The sequence below is a fragment of the Notothenia coriiceps genome, unplaced genomic scaffold (genome assembly GCF_000735185.1).
Source record: "Notothenia coriiceps isolate Sejong01 unplaced genomic scaffold, NC01 NC01_scaffold00024667, whole genome shotgun sequence".
Classification (NCBI taxonomy): Eukaryota; Metazoa; Chordata; class Actinopteri; order Perciformes; family Nototheniidae; genus Notothenia; species Notothenia coriiceps.
In genome coordinates this window covers 4647878-4664937 of record NW_011357368.1, presented here as the reverse complement: position 1 = coordinate 4664937, position 17060 = coordinate 4647878, and the positions used below count along the sequence as shown (strand labels likewise).

The 17060-nt window shown below is 39.1% G+C and overlaps 1 protein-coding gene across 2 annotated transcripts; it reads left to right on the top strand.

Annotated features, from left to right (window-relative positions):
* Positions 1 to 8345: 8345 nt before the first annotated feature.
* On the top strand, positions 8346 to 16308 carry tank (TRAF family member-associated NFKB activator). Of its 2 annotated transcripts, none has more exons than XM_010782530.1 (8): positions 8346 to 8517; positions 9384 to 9525; positions 9771 to 9879; positions 10018 to 10085; positions 11096 to 11148; positions 11241 to 11359; positions 11880 to 12277; positions 12912 to 16308. In XM_010782530.1, exons 2-8 carry the CDS (start codon positions 9427 to 9429, stop codon positions 13080 to 13082), a joined length of 1017 nt encoding a protein of 338 aa, XP_010780832.1. In that variant the 5' UTR covers positions 8346 to 8517; positions 9384 to 9426; the 3' UTR covers positions 13083 to 16308. The 2 variants fall into 2 exon arrangements, with proteins under 2 accessions (XP_010780832.1, XP_010780831.1); XM_010782529.1 differs by having other exon boundaries at positions 11241 to 11365.
* The last annotated feature ends 752 nt before the right edge of the window (positions 16309 to 17060 follow it).

The following is a 17060-nucleotide window of genomic DNA, read 5'->3' as shown; positions in this document are numbered from 1 at the left end:
TGGTCTGAACCGCCGCTTGGCTCCGGGAATTCCCGAGGCCACCGTGTGGAAACAAGGGAATAGGTAGAAATGGCTGGGAAGCGCGGCCAGATCGGGTCACTCCTGCCCGTCTGAACGCGGGAAAAAACTCCGGCCATGTCATCCAGAGCTACCTTTTCCCGTCCTAGGGGAACGAGGAGACCCTTGCAGGCTGCCGCCTTGCCGATGATCTCCGGCAGCTCCAGCATGATGCCCCCCAACGCCGGCAGTGCCGTGGCAACGGAGAAGGGGACCGCGTGCTCGGCCGCCATACCCGTACCTCGCTCCGACCCCGTCTCCCCCGGGAGAGGGGGGAGGGGAGAGCCGCAAGGCGAGCCATGGAGGGAAACGGGGTAGGAGTCGTCCGACTCCTGCCCACCACTCGGCTCCAGAAACAGGCTGTCGTCCCTGTGCTCCTGGACGGGCCAGTCGTCCTCCTCAGCCGCGGCAGCTAGAGCGTCCGCTCTTCGCTGCCTGTCGGCTGATGGGAGACGGGCACAATGCGAACACGCGACCTGCTGGTTGAGAGCCGCGTACGCGTGCTCTGGCCCCAGACAGGATTCGCATATCGCGTGTAGATCATAGCTCATGATGTACCCCGTTTTGCATGAGGGACAATCACGGACACAATTGTTGCTCATGACTCTAATTCCTTTCCTGTGCTTCAGTACTGCTGACGGTTGCTGAAGAAAAGAGGGAGCAGATTGCCGGGCCTCATTCCTATTTATACCGGAAGGAGGCCCGAGGGTGGGGCCCACCTTGCGGGGCTCGTGCACAATGGGCGTGGACTACAAGTGTTTCAGCGCTGCGCCGGTGCGCAGGGGGATTACCCAATAGCGATAGCCTTAGAGGGCGAAGCCATATACGAAATAGAACAGCAAAACACCCACTACCAGACACACAAAACTAAAAACGTGACACAACACAAGAATCGTGACACTGCACCATCTGATGTGAAATGTTAATTATGACATCTCATAATATGAGTTATTTCTTTGTTGAACAATAAGTGCTAAATCTTTGTTGTTAAATGACAATTGTATTGATCAGTGACATCGTTTCAGAATTGATGTAAAAACATCATGCACGCAGGGTTACAGATACAGGGCCTATATAACACAATGTGTATAGTCTTATTTGAAAGTGTCCTCCTATACAGAGGTTTGTATGATAATGTGGTTTATATTAATAATTCTCACTGACATTTTCACGCATATTTCAGGCTTCTCTGATTTGTTTTCTAATATAAGGGAGGAGATACTTGACAGCCACAGGAAGGGTTTTATTGTGAAGCCTGGCCCTCATTTTGCTCCCGTCAAATGTCCCGAGAATGAGAAGCATATGTATACAAAAGCTGTTCTTTCAGGCCCGACACTGACATAAAGAGCAGCGCAGTTTCATTGTGTACATTCTGCTGCCAGGCAACTCTCCAAACTTTATTGTAAACATCGTATTGTTGTATGTTAAGGCTCAGCATAATGCCATTGTTCACATTCTCACTATGGCAGTTAATGCATTCACATTGTCAATTTGAAGTTTACTTTGTTGGCGGCAACTTGCCATCAACTATTGGAAAAATATTACTAAATAATCACTGCTTTGCTTAGAGTTATTAGCTACTAAAATGTGTATCAAAAGTATTCTTAACTTAAAAAATGGTCCAGACAGAGATCATAACAATAAAATCAGCACAGTCGAGAGACAGCATGTATGCCTCAATATGCGCTTGATTTGAGAAAGAAGATCACACATCCTGCAAAATATCAACAATTCTGCTAACGTCAAACTTCTTTCATAGCCTTTTTTTCATTTTCAGTTTATACAAAGACACTTTGTTTGGTAACCTGGTAACCAGTCAAATAATCATCAGATAGATCCTACCATCCCTTATAGCGATAAGAGACACCATGAATGACTGGCCCCATTCTATAAAGTCCATTGACTGAGAACCCACAAGGAAGTGTGTTTAGGGATACACTAATAGACCAAAAAGTATGATTTCCTCTTCTTTTAATGAAGGATAACTGAAAGTGTGAACCCATGCTTTGTGTTTCCTGTTGCTCGTATAAATTCTATCTGGAGCCTTAAGTCTACAGCTGATAAATCTTTCATGAGCTTAAGTAATAAAGAGCAATATGGGCTCTTTATGTGAGGTCGACTAGGGACTTTCTTCTTAACCTCACATGCCCTTTCACTTCTTCAGTTTTGTTCAGTCTCTGGTGACATGTTGTACTATTTTACCCAACAAAGTGAAATATCTGACTTGACGTCTGCTCTACTTTTTCAGTGTCAGGTGCTATATTATTTTCAGTTCTGAAAATAATTGAAAATATTAGACACATCAACAGATGCCAACTTGTTCTTAGTGTTTAGTAAGGGCACGTTCTGAAGAGCAAATACAACAGCATAATCTGGGAAGCTTTTAGAGATCTATGCATTCAGCCACTTGTGTTTATCCCACAGGCCCCATCAAGTCCAGCCAATCCCTCGAGAAGAAATGCAACCCAACACACCGTACGGTGTTCTGCAGGAATTGGGAGCAGTACGATTATTCATTAAGACTAAAATAAAAAACAACATTCAAATGGGGTCTTCTACTTATACATTTATACATTCTGGTCACATCCATATCTGTTTAACCTCACCCTCTTTGAAGAACACACACACACACACACACACACACACACACACACACACACACACACACACACACACACACACACACACACCTCTATGACCCTCCCTTTACACATGACTATTGATTTTGGACGACTGAAATGCCTTATCTTTGTAATGACAAATTCGAAATCAATGCACATGTTTGAGGACGACCAGGAATATATTGCTGGCTCACTTAAGGGGCTTTTGGATGGTTGACATTGGTCAAACATAATGAGCATTTACGCACAATTAAATCAGCTAAAATAGATTGACATTTGACCAAAAGTGAAGGTTTTATGTTTCCAATAGGGCTTTTGAAATCTGACGACAAAGAGGAAACATATTTTTTTTTCTATCATACTAATGAAAGCAACAGGATATGCTCATCAATTCTTTACTGTAAATGAGAGGTTTGTGGTTAAGCACTTGTGTAACAAGGAAAGGAAGAAGACTTCCTCTTGTTATCAATCAGGAAATTCAATAAGCTTGCAGAAAAGTGTTCTTGCTGTATTTGTGCATGGCACAGTTACAGTAAGGTCATCTTATTTAGCTCATCATCAAGGTACACGTGTGATGGTGCTTTTTGATACATCCTGTAATTTTGCATTGCCAGAAAGAAGCAATAAGAGGAAAGATCATATGACGATCATAAAATTCCCCTTAAAGATAAAGAAGATAGAAGAAACTACTAATTGTGAATAACCCTCAGAAGTGCAGAATCTTCTTTTATTTTCTCAACACATTCATCCCCATCCTTATCAAATAGCAGGAAGCCCCTGAGGCCAGAGCCTCAACCAAAAGAATATTGTGTGTAAAGCTTTAGCCTGTGGAAACCACAGTGGATCACTCTGCTCTGACACACCTACTTTCACATATTCCAGAAAAAAACACACATTTTACCTCTTAACAGAGGTTGTTTTTAGCACCACCATTCAGATTAATATATTACAGAAAACATTTGAATGATTTTCTTTGCAAAAAGACAAAGAAATATTGGATTTATTATTTTCCCTTTCATTTAGTTTCTTGGTTTCTTGACCGCAAGCTCTCTCTTCATTCTCCTCCACCTCTCTCTGGGGCTCCTGAAATCTGATATGTGCTTCCCCCTGCATTCCTCCTCTCCCCCTTCTCCCCCGGCATGCCTGAGTCCTCTACTCTGCCCTCTGTCTGATCTCGCGTTTCTGCGGACCCACAGCAGATTGTTTATTTTGCTAGACACGGAGGAAACATGGATGGACCCTTACATTGGCCCAAGATTTACTGCTGAGCTCCAGGCAGGCTCCAGTGTGATGTGTATCTGGAACAGGGCCCCCTATATCAGCAAGCTTAGTCTCCTTTCACCAGTGACACATCACAAAGGACAATGGGATTGCCTGCCTAGGGAATGCAATGTTAAATGATCACATCAGTGGAAACATGGTCTTGTGCATGCAAATACTCCACTCATCCTACTAATTGTGGATATTAAGGGCACAGATCATTCAATAAACCATATACACCAAAGTCCTATAATAGACGAAGGGCAACACTCACACACACACACACACACACACACACACACACACACACACACACACACACACACACACACACACACACACACACACACACACACACACACACAAGGATAAGCTGAATGATGCCGGTAAAGGACCACCACATTTCCCCAGAGATCATTTTGGCTGCAATTTATGAGGCTCTGCATCTCTGATGTACGCTTGTAAGTGGTGAGGTCAGGGTAGTGGACTAAAATTGCTTTTGGACACTCATTTTTCAAGAGGAAAACATCTATCTGATCTCTTTATTGTCTACTTTGAGTGTATATATGTAACTTTTAAGTGGCTGCATGTAACTGAGATTGATTACTGGTCTAAAAGCAACAATGGTTTCTAATGAACGCAAAAAACCCAGTCTCTTCTTCTTCTCTTTCTTCTTCTTCTTCTTCTTCCTACACACTTTAATATGTATGGGTTGTGGAGTGCTAATACAATGTGGTCCCACAATGCAGAAAAATACACATATTGTTGTTGAAAATGCTACTTTGTCTTCCAACCTAAGTGAGTGTAGCAGCTGATGGTAATACATGGAGCTTTGTGGAGACAATTATGATTTATGAGTCATATGAGAGAGATTGAAGTCAGTATATTCAGTAAGTTTAAAGAAAGTGAGAGAGATCAAACAGAGCACAGTGCCACATGAAAGGGAACTGTGTATTCATAAGTCTGTCCTATCATCTTTGTACTTCTCCCATCTTTAGTGTTTACCCTCATATGGCACTTAACATTGATAAAGAGTGTATTGAAGAAATATTTCAGATTTTCTTCTCTTTTTTTGGTAATGTATTACTATCCTGTGCAGCCAGCTGGCTAATATAATTTCCTCCACAGGAAGGATGAACAAATAGAGGATTGAGGACGGAACAGAAAGAGAACTTGAGGTGAATGATTCATTCATTGAAATATTCCTCAACCAATAATAAATTAAATCAGTGCTTATCAGTACCGCAGTACCGCAGTCTACAATGACCTTCTTCTTTACCAGATCCACAAGACACTTTATGTCCATAAATTTAGATTTCAAAGCAACCATGGAAAATGAACAACACCCTTAAGATGACCTGCTGCTCCCTTCCTTAAAGGAATTCTTGGAGTTTTTATTTTTATTGGAATCGGGGTTGTTGGTGGCACTCTGGGAGTGTAAGTAATTCTCAGGAGGAGCAGAGGTTGAGGTTGGAATGCCAGCGAGGGTCACAGATGACAACCTCTTGGGCCGGACTCCAGAAGACGATCTGGAGCGACCAGGCCACCGGAAATGGAAATGCTATTCCTGCTTTGTCGGACATATTTGGATACAATCAGTTATAGAGATAGACAAAACTTTGTTGGCTCATTTGATCTAAACCTACATATACAACAATTTAAAGACTAAAATAAAGGGTTTGTAAGTTTAAGAAATGAATGTAGTTGGGTTCCAATTATTAAGATGGCTGAACACTGTCTCTTTCTTAACAGAAAATTGATATAGATAACCTATTTTCTTTTTCACTTTCAGAAACGACTTTTTAAGAAATGTAGCATCTATGTCTTCTGACCACAAGGAGGGCACAGACAGAATAGGTTGTGCCATGTTTACAAATATCACTTTTGATAAATTGTCACCATCTGAAATACATTATTAGATTGTAAAAGTATTAACTTGTGACCGATTATTAATATTCCCAGGCAGGATTAGTTAATATATCACTAAAATTGCTTTATGATATCAGTACAGGTGTTTCATTTTAAAAAGCTAATTTAGTGCACCTTTACTGGCAACATATTTATGTTTGGAAAATATTACATGGAAGTTGTGGATTTCAGCAATTGTAGGGTTGCTTTTTTAATTGACATTGCTACCCCATTAAGATCTAGTATTCAAATGAAACTGCAAATAAAAAAGACCTGTTTCATTGCTTCAGTCCATCATACTATTACTACTACATTTAAGCTCTGTGAATCTTCAACAATATAAAGTTAAAAAACCTCATACATCTCAACATGTCACTCTAAGCTGCCATCTACTGGTTGCTCTTGTTTGTGCTGCTGGTATTTCTTGGGTTGCTGTTTTTCTGGGGAGAGAGTGTACTCAATGCAGTCTGGTACATGGGGAGAAATTATAAACCCTTAATCATGTGCAGAAATATCGCTAGATAAAACAAATAAGGTTTGATCAGTTGTAAAGCACTGGTTGTAAAGAACCGGGAAGGGGATTACCAGTGTGTCACCAGAGTATTGCATAATAAATGGCTCACTGTAGGTTCATGCTGACAGAGAGAATTACAAATGAAATTCCAAGGTATCCCGATAGTAAGATAGTCAGCATTTCTCTAGGATTATGAGGTTTAAAAATAAGTGGAAATAATGAACTAAAACCGAAACTGTAATCCCGTTTGCTTCAGGGACTGGGTAAACCAAGCCACTGCCGTATTTTGGTTTTAATGTTACCCTAGAAACAGTGAAATTATAAATAATAGTCTTGTCAGTTTGTAAATAAGGTTACAATTATATATCAATGCCAAATGAAGCTCAACCATGTACAGTCATGTGAGCTAATTGTCAATTGGTTGTGGCACAATATTTCCAAACAACAGTAGCCTATATTCTATATTCATAATCATCATCCAACATTTATTCTTCCTCAGGAATTTCATACATTTGACTCAGAATAGATTTTCGGAGGTGGATCGGAGGTAACATAACAAGCCTTAACAAAGTATTACTGAGTCTTGGCCACAACAAGGGAACTTCATCTCTAGTGGTATAATCATGACCACAAAACCTTAAATATCACCAGAGGGCACCAAAGTTCAGCAAAGCACACCACCATAAAAACTGGTAATGTAGTGTTCAAGTATATTGTGGAACAGATTAACAAAACTTGCCTTGACTGTTGTTATTTCAGGGTATTGGAAAACAGTCAAGCCTTTGTACTGAGAAATGTAGTATATTTATTCGAGTGAGGCATCTTCTCTCATTAATGAATAAGTACATTTTTGCCATATATTCAAGACTAACTTGTTTTTGCTGACCTCTGGTGATAGTTCTCACCTTGCATTATTCTACAAATGTTGAAGGGAACATTCAGTGCATGTAGATTTCATTGTTGGCTGTGGTAAGTTATTAATATTTTCAGGTGCCCATTTCTTTCACAGATGATTAGCGATGAAACAGGTACTAAGAGTATATTTGGAGTATATCTTTAAACTATGCTGCACATGGTAATGAATACAGATTAGGATTTGGATTAGTTAAAGTACGAAAAAGTAAAAGTTCTCAATTTGCACAACCCCCAATCCAAAAAGTACATATTATTAAATAATTATTACTGTTGCATTACTATAGGTATCACTTAAGTGTTGCAGATAATAAAATCATTTTTATTTGTTATACTGTCGGTCGCTTGTTACATTTACCAAGGGATAAACAAATACCTTTGTTGACAAATAATAATTTATGGTACATTAATGGTTGATTTATTTACTAATACTTTTCATTATTAATCTGAGCCTTTAAAGTAAGGGTATAGATCTGAAGTAGCAGGAAATTGAAATGCTAAAGCAACATACAAGTACCTCAAAATTGTACTTAAGTATTCTTATGTAAATGTACGTTCCTGTCTATCACTGCTTGAAAGGTGCAATAGGGTGCTATACAAATAGTGTTCTAGCTACCAAACCCCTCAAAAGCCATAAACTCACGGCATGTTAATTATTTTTTTTCAATGTAAATAAGTGCAAAGTTGTTATGAAATGTTGAAATACTTAAGTGCAATGACAATTAAGGTGAGCCCAAAATATAAGCCTTTTGTGCCAACACATACATTTCTAAATAGGGCCCAACAGCTAGGTAATGGTTTGCCTAACAGGTTAATCTGGCCATGCTTGTCACAGCTACATTTTATAATAATGCAGGCTCAATACTTTTCAAAAAACTTGTTGATCGTTCAATAATGTAAGACATAGAGTCAAATGAGAACAGTGTACTCTAGTTTTGGACAATTTTCAAATGCACGCAACAACAGTGGGTCGGTTTGCAGACGCGCAGGCTGGAAGAACCCTCAACCAGCTAACCACCCAGAGCTGCTCTGAGCTGCGCGCTGATTGGCCAGGACCAAGTAAAGGCGGAAGTCTACAGAACAGGGGGATTCCCCGAGGGAAGTTCCCAACTCAAACTAGGCTATGTAAAACATACATAGCCATATCCTCTCCGGCGCTTCGTAACTTTGCATCTGAAGATTAGGCGACGACTCTGCGGTGGTGTCAACACAATAAATTCGACTTTAGCAGCTACATGAATGAAGGTAAGAGGACGCTCACTGTGGAGTCGCTGCTCCTTCGCTTTATCCCCGCCACCGGTTGAATGAGCTACAGCTAACCGGTCACTTACTGTTTAAGAAATACGGAACTGTGTGGACTAGGGTTTGCATGACACTTAAAAGTGCTTCCCTCCTGTGCCTCGGTAGGCTCCAACGTTAGTGTTAATGTAGGGTACTTCCTCCAGGAGCCGTTGGTCTGACAGCTACTCTGTCCTTTTATAATGAGGATTGCTTAATAATTGAAGAGCAGATCTGGGTGACGGTGACATCAGACTCTTGTTTTTTTTTTGCATCATCTCAAAACGTCCCCGTAAACTATTATCACAGTAAGTAGTGGTACGGTGCTGAAATTTGCAAAGTGTGCAAAATGTGCTTAAAAGTTAGTTCCGACACTTCACAACAACATGTAGACCTGTTTAGGTCAGCCTGTTTAGGTCAGGGTTGTTAAATGTTATTTCCAAAGAATTGCAAAGTAATTAAATTAATTGTTTTGTTGCTGTGTTTTATTTGCTCAGCAACATCCTCATCATTTGTCACAGACTTCAAACAGGGCATTGATTGTTGAAATGTTAATACTATTCCGCTTTTGCACGTTCAATTATATGGAACCGGAACTGCCAACAATATTTTGTAATGAACAGAAATTAGGAAATATTTTTACTTTCTTTCTCAATTCCTCAGTGGCTTACATACATTTAACACACTTATTTGACATCACTTTAAGGAGTCATTACTTTTTACTTACATTGTGTCTGACAACATAAAGGAAATTAAAAGGGTAACTAGCTTCATATTTTCCTTGTTCGGAAAAGTGCTTTTATCATTTTGTGTGCTGTTTTTTGAATCAACAGGGCTCATGTCTGCTGTGTCAGGGATGATTGTGGAGCACACGGCATGGAAAGGAACATTGGAGACCAGCTCAATAAAGCTTATGAAGCTTATCGCCAGGTCTCCATTGAAAAGGACAATGCTAAAAGGGAACTGCAACAAATGGTAACGTTGTGATGAGAGAAATGTTCAAACGTTGAGTGAAAAAGTCAAATGTTGCCAATATAATAGTTCACAGAGTAGCTTGCTAAGTGTGTTTTATTAGTTGTATTTGTGTAACCAGTCTAATAGAAAGAAATGTGTTTTTGAAAACACGATTAATATTTATCTTTGTATTAAAAAATACGACTAGTTAAAGACCAGATTGCAGATATTGATGCGCAACAATAACAGAAACCTAATTTTTGCAGAGTGTGTATTATGAGAGTTTCACTCAAAAACTTCAAAAGCAGATAGAGGACCAGCAGCAGTTGATTTCCAAACTTGAAGCTAAGTTATCTTCAACAAGGCAACCACCAGGTTAGTGAGACATGCCACATGATCTATACTTATTCTTATGCCGACATTATCATTCTCTGCATCGCAACCTATGTACTGATATTGGATTATCTTACATTGCCTCCTGTTCAAACTGTTCTTTTTCTCTGTGTTTTATAGATATGAAATGTGAGCCTATCTACCATCTCTTCGATGGGGCCAGCGCTTATAAAAAAGTGCAGTACCCGGTATGTTTGCTATGCTACAGTGTGGTTTCCCTCAGTCTACGCTTTGTGAAAAATTGCAATATAATGGCTCTGGAAATGTTTTTTCGTGATTGTCATTGTTGCAATTACACCAAACATACATGCAGCTTCCTTTTGTCGCACACAATTACACGTTGATAGTACTTCTGCTTGATGATGTTGTTGCACTTGTGCCAACAAGGATGTTAAAGGTAGGGTAGGTAATTCACTTCAGAAACGCTTTTTGTTATATTGCATGGAATGCTCTTAACATCCCGATAGCAATGAATAAATGAAATGCTTTGACAATAAATATATACAAATATTTCATCTGTGGAAGCCGTGGCGCTGTAAAAAGCAAGTGGCCTACCTGCCTGTCAGCCTTCCATCTCGTGCACAAACTTATCTCGTGCCCTCATTGGTCATGTGTGCGTTCGTGTGTGTTGGAGGAGGGGCTCTGTAAGGAAGTCTGAAGGAAGAGGCAGATTTTTTTTTCAGCATTTTTTTATAATCTCTTACCATTTTCTAACACTGCTTTTGTGTCTGTCAGTCTGCAAATATTTAATTCATTGTAGCATTTCTGGCCTTTTGTTACACAGCTCTAAACCAGTTTGCAGATAAATACATGATAGTTAAGAGACATTATATCCTTGTTCAGTCATTCATGCTTATCAGAGATGAATATCCATATACCTTTAGAGTTGTATAATGCTTCCAATTGTTTTTAAAAAGGTTCAAGCTAAAAGGAAACCTCAGATTACATTGCTGCTGTTACAATATCCAGCCACTATTTCACTCCTCACAAGGTGTATCTGCTCTGACTTCACCAGATGGTGCTAGAGGATAATATCACTTGCACACTTCAGCAGCTTGAGATTTGTTCAATATTTAACAGGCCAGGAAACATGCTCCACCAGTAAATGTTTGATGTGTAAACTGCAGAGGCATTAACAATATGCCTTTGGGTAATTGTTGCTAACGATCTCTATGAATGTAATTTCATTTTTTCACAGGACAACATGGGCACTGTTGCTCCTATTATGCCAGTCAACAGCAGCGTTGACTAGTATGTGTATCTTACATTTTTATTTATATATTAAATCATGAACATTTCGGTTAAAGAATGGATTTTTTTTCACTATTTTTTTTCTTTTTCAGTCAGGACATGTTGGAAGCATTTGAAGCAATTCAAGGGAAATTCCGGCAGATTCGCTCTCTTACCAGAAGACAAAAAGATCACCTAAAAAGATTCCATGCAGGAAATGATGCATCAAACGGTAATGGTAATATACACCAAAACAATTCCTTTTCTTTATGGCCTTTAACCTAAGTCTTGTTTTCTACAAAGGAAGGAAATGTACTGAAATTGAAAAAGGTTCATATATGTCATACCACTTATAAGTTAGCTTTCTTTTGATAAAGATAAATATTTAGCAACACCTTAACTAAGACTGTTCACAAATGCCTCTGTGCCCTTTGGAACAATAGCTGGCAACCTTTGTTTAGAAAATGTATTATACTTATTCATACAATATTTAACACAAAGGGTAATATAAATATTGTTTTTAACAAATAAATAGGTGTATATAGCTATGTATTCAGCTAATTTGTGTGTATACAGTACATGTTAAGTATTCAGTATACTGTATTTTTAAAGGACCAGGATTATATCTCAATGCAACTTTTCAAATCGTTGCCAAGTTAAGATGTCATTAAAGCCAGCGCAGGAATACGGCGTCAAACACGGCGAGCGAGACAGAAAAACTGTAAAATCTTGTGTTTTTCTGCCTCTGACAGATCAGCGGTTTTCCATGCCCATCCAGTGCACAGACCGTACAGCAGAGGCACAGAGACCCTTCTCCGCAGTGCTCAGGTCAGCGGTGGATATTCCAATCCCGCCGACGTCTCTGGCGTCCCGCGGCACCAGCCCCGAGGACAGGGACTTAGTAGACTCTTTCACCAAACTCAGTGTCAAATTCCCGCCCTCTGCGGACAGTGAATATGACTTCCTGAACAGTGCACCAGAGAGACACATTGGTCTGACCATGCCCACCAAGCGGCCTCTCAGTACTGTTCCCTCCACATTGTCAGAAGAGGAGCCCGTGGAACTACCCATGCCTTTTGTCTACCCCCCATCCCCCTCCCACTCAACATCATCTTCGCTCTCCCAGGAGAGCGTGCGGGGACCCCAGCAGGTGAGAATCACAGGAGAAGGTCGGAGAAAACTAGTAGCACATTATCAGTGTCTGATTGGTATTTGCTAATGGAGGAGTGAAAGAGTGTGAAGTCCTAAAAAAAAATCCCCTTGGCTTTATTTGAAACATATTACTGTGTAATGTGTTCTGATTCTTTTTTTATTCAAGCATGGATGCTCTGGTTAAATTTGGCATCTTAGCTAGAATATGTGAGCCAGATGGAAGCACATTACAGAGTCTGAATTGAGTGGTATTTTATTTGCTGATGTGTGCAAATGTCTAATAAAAACAAAATTGTGAATGACATGCAGTCAGATCTTAAAGTTGCTCCAGTTTTCCATGTTGAGATTCTTTCCCTGGATTACACCAACATGGACTTTTATAATAGGCTGGTTTCCTTGTGTGTTTAAACACATAAAGAGTGAAATAATTAAACACTTGAGAATAGCCTTTTGCCTTCACTGTTGCTGAGCGTTTGTGCAGACTTTTGGGTCGACATATACTTGTTTTTCTTAAAGCAACAGATACTTCAACTTGAAGGCCAAGCGGTCCAACATGCTTTAATAGAGTGAGTGTAAGGATTGTTAAGAGCATAAATAATATATTGTCTTCTTTGGTTCCTTCTGCCCTGCAGCTCCTCTGGAGCCCTAGGCTGTGTGATGCAGCTGATGTGGGGACAGAGCTGGAGACGCCTCCGAGCAGCAGTCCTGATAAATGTGCTTTCTGCCACGCTGTGGTGTCTCAGGAGCGAATGAACAGCCACCTCTACTTACATTGCTCTCCTAAAAACGAAGCCGACAATTGACAGTGGAAGCAGAGACTGGCAAGGCCCCGGCTACTCTGAGACTTGTTGTTCTCATGGTGTAGTCCTACCCGCCATGAACAACATGCCAGTACAGGATTTGAAATGACACTGCAATAGGACTTGAATCCATTTATTTAATATAGAAGAATTGAATGGTACACTTTCTTGCCCATTATATTTTTCTAATATCACGCTGAGATTTTACTCTAGTACTAAGTGACAATGATACGGTAATAATATGGTATATATGAGCAAATAAAGCCGACATTTACTCTTTACATTTTATATCATTGGATTGGTTTTCAAGATGTAAATATAAATGGGGTGCTCATCATAAGTTTATCCATACATTAAGCGCTAAAATGGACAAGATTTGCATTCTTTCTGCAAGATGTTTATAAATTATTATGCCAAAACCTAATTTGCATTATTAATATGTAGTTACTTTTTAAAGAAATGATTTGCTTTGTAAATTTGCAATATTTTTTGTTGAATTAAGACACCTTTACCTCTTTTTGTTGGCAGCAAGATGTGATATCTCAGAACAACCAGCGCTACACCCGGCTTCATTTTAGCTGGACTCATCAATGAGAGCCAACATATAGAGGAGGTACCTGCACACTTAGATATGTGCAACATTTTCCACTTTCTTTTTGAGATTTCGGTCTAACAGCCCTTCATTAGAGTATACCTCGTATATATCATATCTCAGAACAGATCTTTTCCAAAACATGACGTATTGATTAGCACTCTTTAGACTGGCACTACATTCCCATCGTTCTTTCGTGTTGTTTACTTCAACCAGGATAATTAGAAGCAGATGAATGTCATTAATGGTGCGGGGAGATGGGAACATTTCCAACTTAGAAATTATTTTAAAAGGTAGTAAACCATGTACTCATTAAGAGTCTCCACAGATGGCAACATCTAACATTAGGCACAAGCTTGTTGTTAAATCACATGGCCATTACATACAGTGTTTATGTAGGCATAATCATTTTAATTGACAAATGAACATTAATACTCCAGAGTTATAATATAAGACATTCCAGGTGTGCCAGTTTAATGTGTAATTTAAGCTAATATTAAGAAAATAATAGTTGTAGAAAAACATATAGAAAATTGATACATAAGAAGATTAGGGCCATATGCGGAGAATGTATTTCGGCATATACTGTATGTCAGCTATACTGAAACATCATCTGTTCTATTTCCAAATGACAATGTATTTTACTGAAGAGAATTAGGGTTCATGTGAAACATTTATTTCAGTTAGTTTAGAGTCAGAATACTCTCTTTAAACTGGCTTACATTTTCTTATATGGCCTTACTCTTTCCATAAAATACATTGTGATTTGGAACAGATCATTTTTAAGTCTGTCACATTTCCCAGTGTGCACACAACTATCATTTCACTGAGTCTTTTCTGAACAGCAGCATCGGCTTATTGCATGCAGCAGTATTTATTCACACCTTTACAAACAATTTCAGTGATTTTCACCATTGGGCGTGATGATGTTTGAGGAAACGAAACACTGTGTGAGTGTGTTGGAACACTGTGTTGTGCAGAGAGGACCTTGCAGCCCTCAGCTATGGGCTGCTAACACTTGCTGCGTAGATGAGCTAGTGTGAAGACTGCAAACAACCTTTTTTAAATCTCTTTAAGTGTTTGGTATTCTTACTATATACCACTTATCAAATACTGCTTAACAGACTGATTGATTTGTTATATCAATCTTAAACTGATATTTGCGTTGCACATTTCACTGTGTTTCATTAATAGCTCTGAAGGGTGTAAACATATGCAGAGTATTAATGCAATAAACCATTCTTGTGAGTCATTGAACTTAGAGAAGAGCCTTCCTAAGATACAACATGCCCACCATGGATACGTAGGAAAGAATTTATTCAGATTTTATTTTTTTTGGCAAATGCATATCCCTAATGATCCTCTCTGGTTAATCTGTGAAGAGTCGAACATTGTGCAGCCTGCATGCTTTTCTCTCTGGGATCATGAACAGCTGCTTGCTCATAATTATGTTGTCATTCATTGTTATTTGGAAGAGGGTACTCATACTGACAGCTAGAATTTTTTTTCTATGCTTCCGTACATTGTACATTTACACTGCTTGTGTGTGCAGTTGTGTGAACTGTTTTAGAAAAGTCCACTTCAGCTTTTTTTGTCACCATCATTTCCAGAAGAATATAAGAAGTGCCATATTTCCATTTGATACCAAAAGGCAGTAGATTTTAGATGGATTTAAGAGCTGTTAAAAAAAATGAAAGGGGACAAAAAAAAGGAGAAGGATATGGATTGAGATGGAGAAGTAGCAGGCTGATTAAAAGGTGTCAACATTGCCAGGAGCAAGAAGGTGAAAGCAATCAGGGGTGAGAAGAGTGCAGCATTTGTGAGGGGCAACTAATTATCCATCTCATTTAAGGAGAGAAGCATTTGAGGCAGCTCTAGCCCACTGAATGGTGACAGATTGGTGCGGAGGAGAGGGGAGGTGTTAGAACAATGGAGCCCAGCTCACCATCATTACTGCATGCTAATCAGCAGTGCTTCTGCACCACCAGTCGGTGCTGCGGAGAGTTCGGGCCGAGACAGGAGAGTCACCGGCTTCAGGGGACCAGCCGACAAGAGAGGGGGGGAATGATGCACAGTACGGCTGTCTGCACTTATTTGACTTTCTAGTTTATCCTATGCATCTATTGATCTATGTGGCCTGTGTCATCCGCTTGGAGGATTAATGCCACTAAAAGTTTAAATCAGTAAAATAGAAATAAATAGTATACATTTTAGGATTTCAGACAGTGGCAATGTTATTCAAATGCCGATACAACACAATGTCTATGAGACTCAATAAATGCACATTCAGTCTATATAAGCAAATTACATTTAAATTTATGAAAACGAAAAATAAGGAAAAAGGAGATGGAAAAGTAGTAGAAAAGCTCAATAAAATGATACAAGAACAGGCTAGATAAACCAAGAAAATAATTCACTACTTTGTTGTGAGTACTGCAGAAATAATTGATGAAAAAATTCAAATCAGAGTCATCATTATAATTTCATAAAATACACATAAAACAAAGCTAGTTCACATGGTTGCAACACATTACTTATGGTGTCCCTTTCTTTGTCAATTTGTTCAGCTGTACTGAGTTCTGTGTTCGTGTAACAATGGTGTTCAAAAACTGATAAAAACAGCTTTGTGTTCCTGAAGAAATTACACTCACATCCTATTGTGCACATAAGCATATAGCCACAGAAATCACACGTTTTCTAATGCGTGAAGAAGGTGTGTTAGTGATTGTTTACAAAGCATGCTTTTATTTTGGGGTTAGCTAAATAGTATTATGCTTATTAGGGTGGTCCTTGTTATGCTTTTTACATGTATTGACAGTTTTCATTAATATAGAAAAAGTACTTTTCCTTCTTAAATTACCTTCAATAGTGCCTGTATTCATATATTATTATGAATAGTGATTGTATTCATCACTTCTGTTTATGACTGGTTTGTGACAACAGGCTTAATAGATATCAAGACATTTGTGCTTGATATAAAATATTCAAACAACAATAATATTTTGAATTTTTCCTTTAAACATTTTCTTTTGATCTTTATTTGCCAGTATTTGGATCATAATTGCAGTAGTAAAGAGACAGATGAGGCGCCATTCCACCAAGTCATTTTTTCAACAATTACCCTTCTTAATATACAAACCATGGTTACCAGATCGTGCCATTGCCAAGAAGGTCCAACACGAATGGGGGGAAAAAAAGGTGATTGTTAAAGGGGTTTCATCAGATCGTAAAACAAAACAGAGAGATAGCAAGTGGACTAAGGTCACCTGACTAGAATGGCCTCTTCACATCAATGTCATTTAGATAATTAACAACTTTGGAGAGAAGCATATTCAACTGTCTGTTCACTGGTCACCGTTGGCATGAGAGACTGCCAACTCTCATGGCGT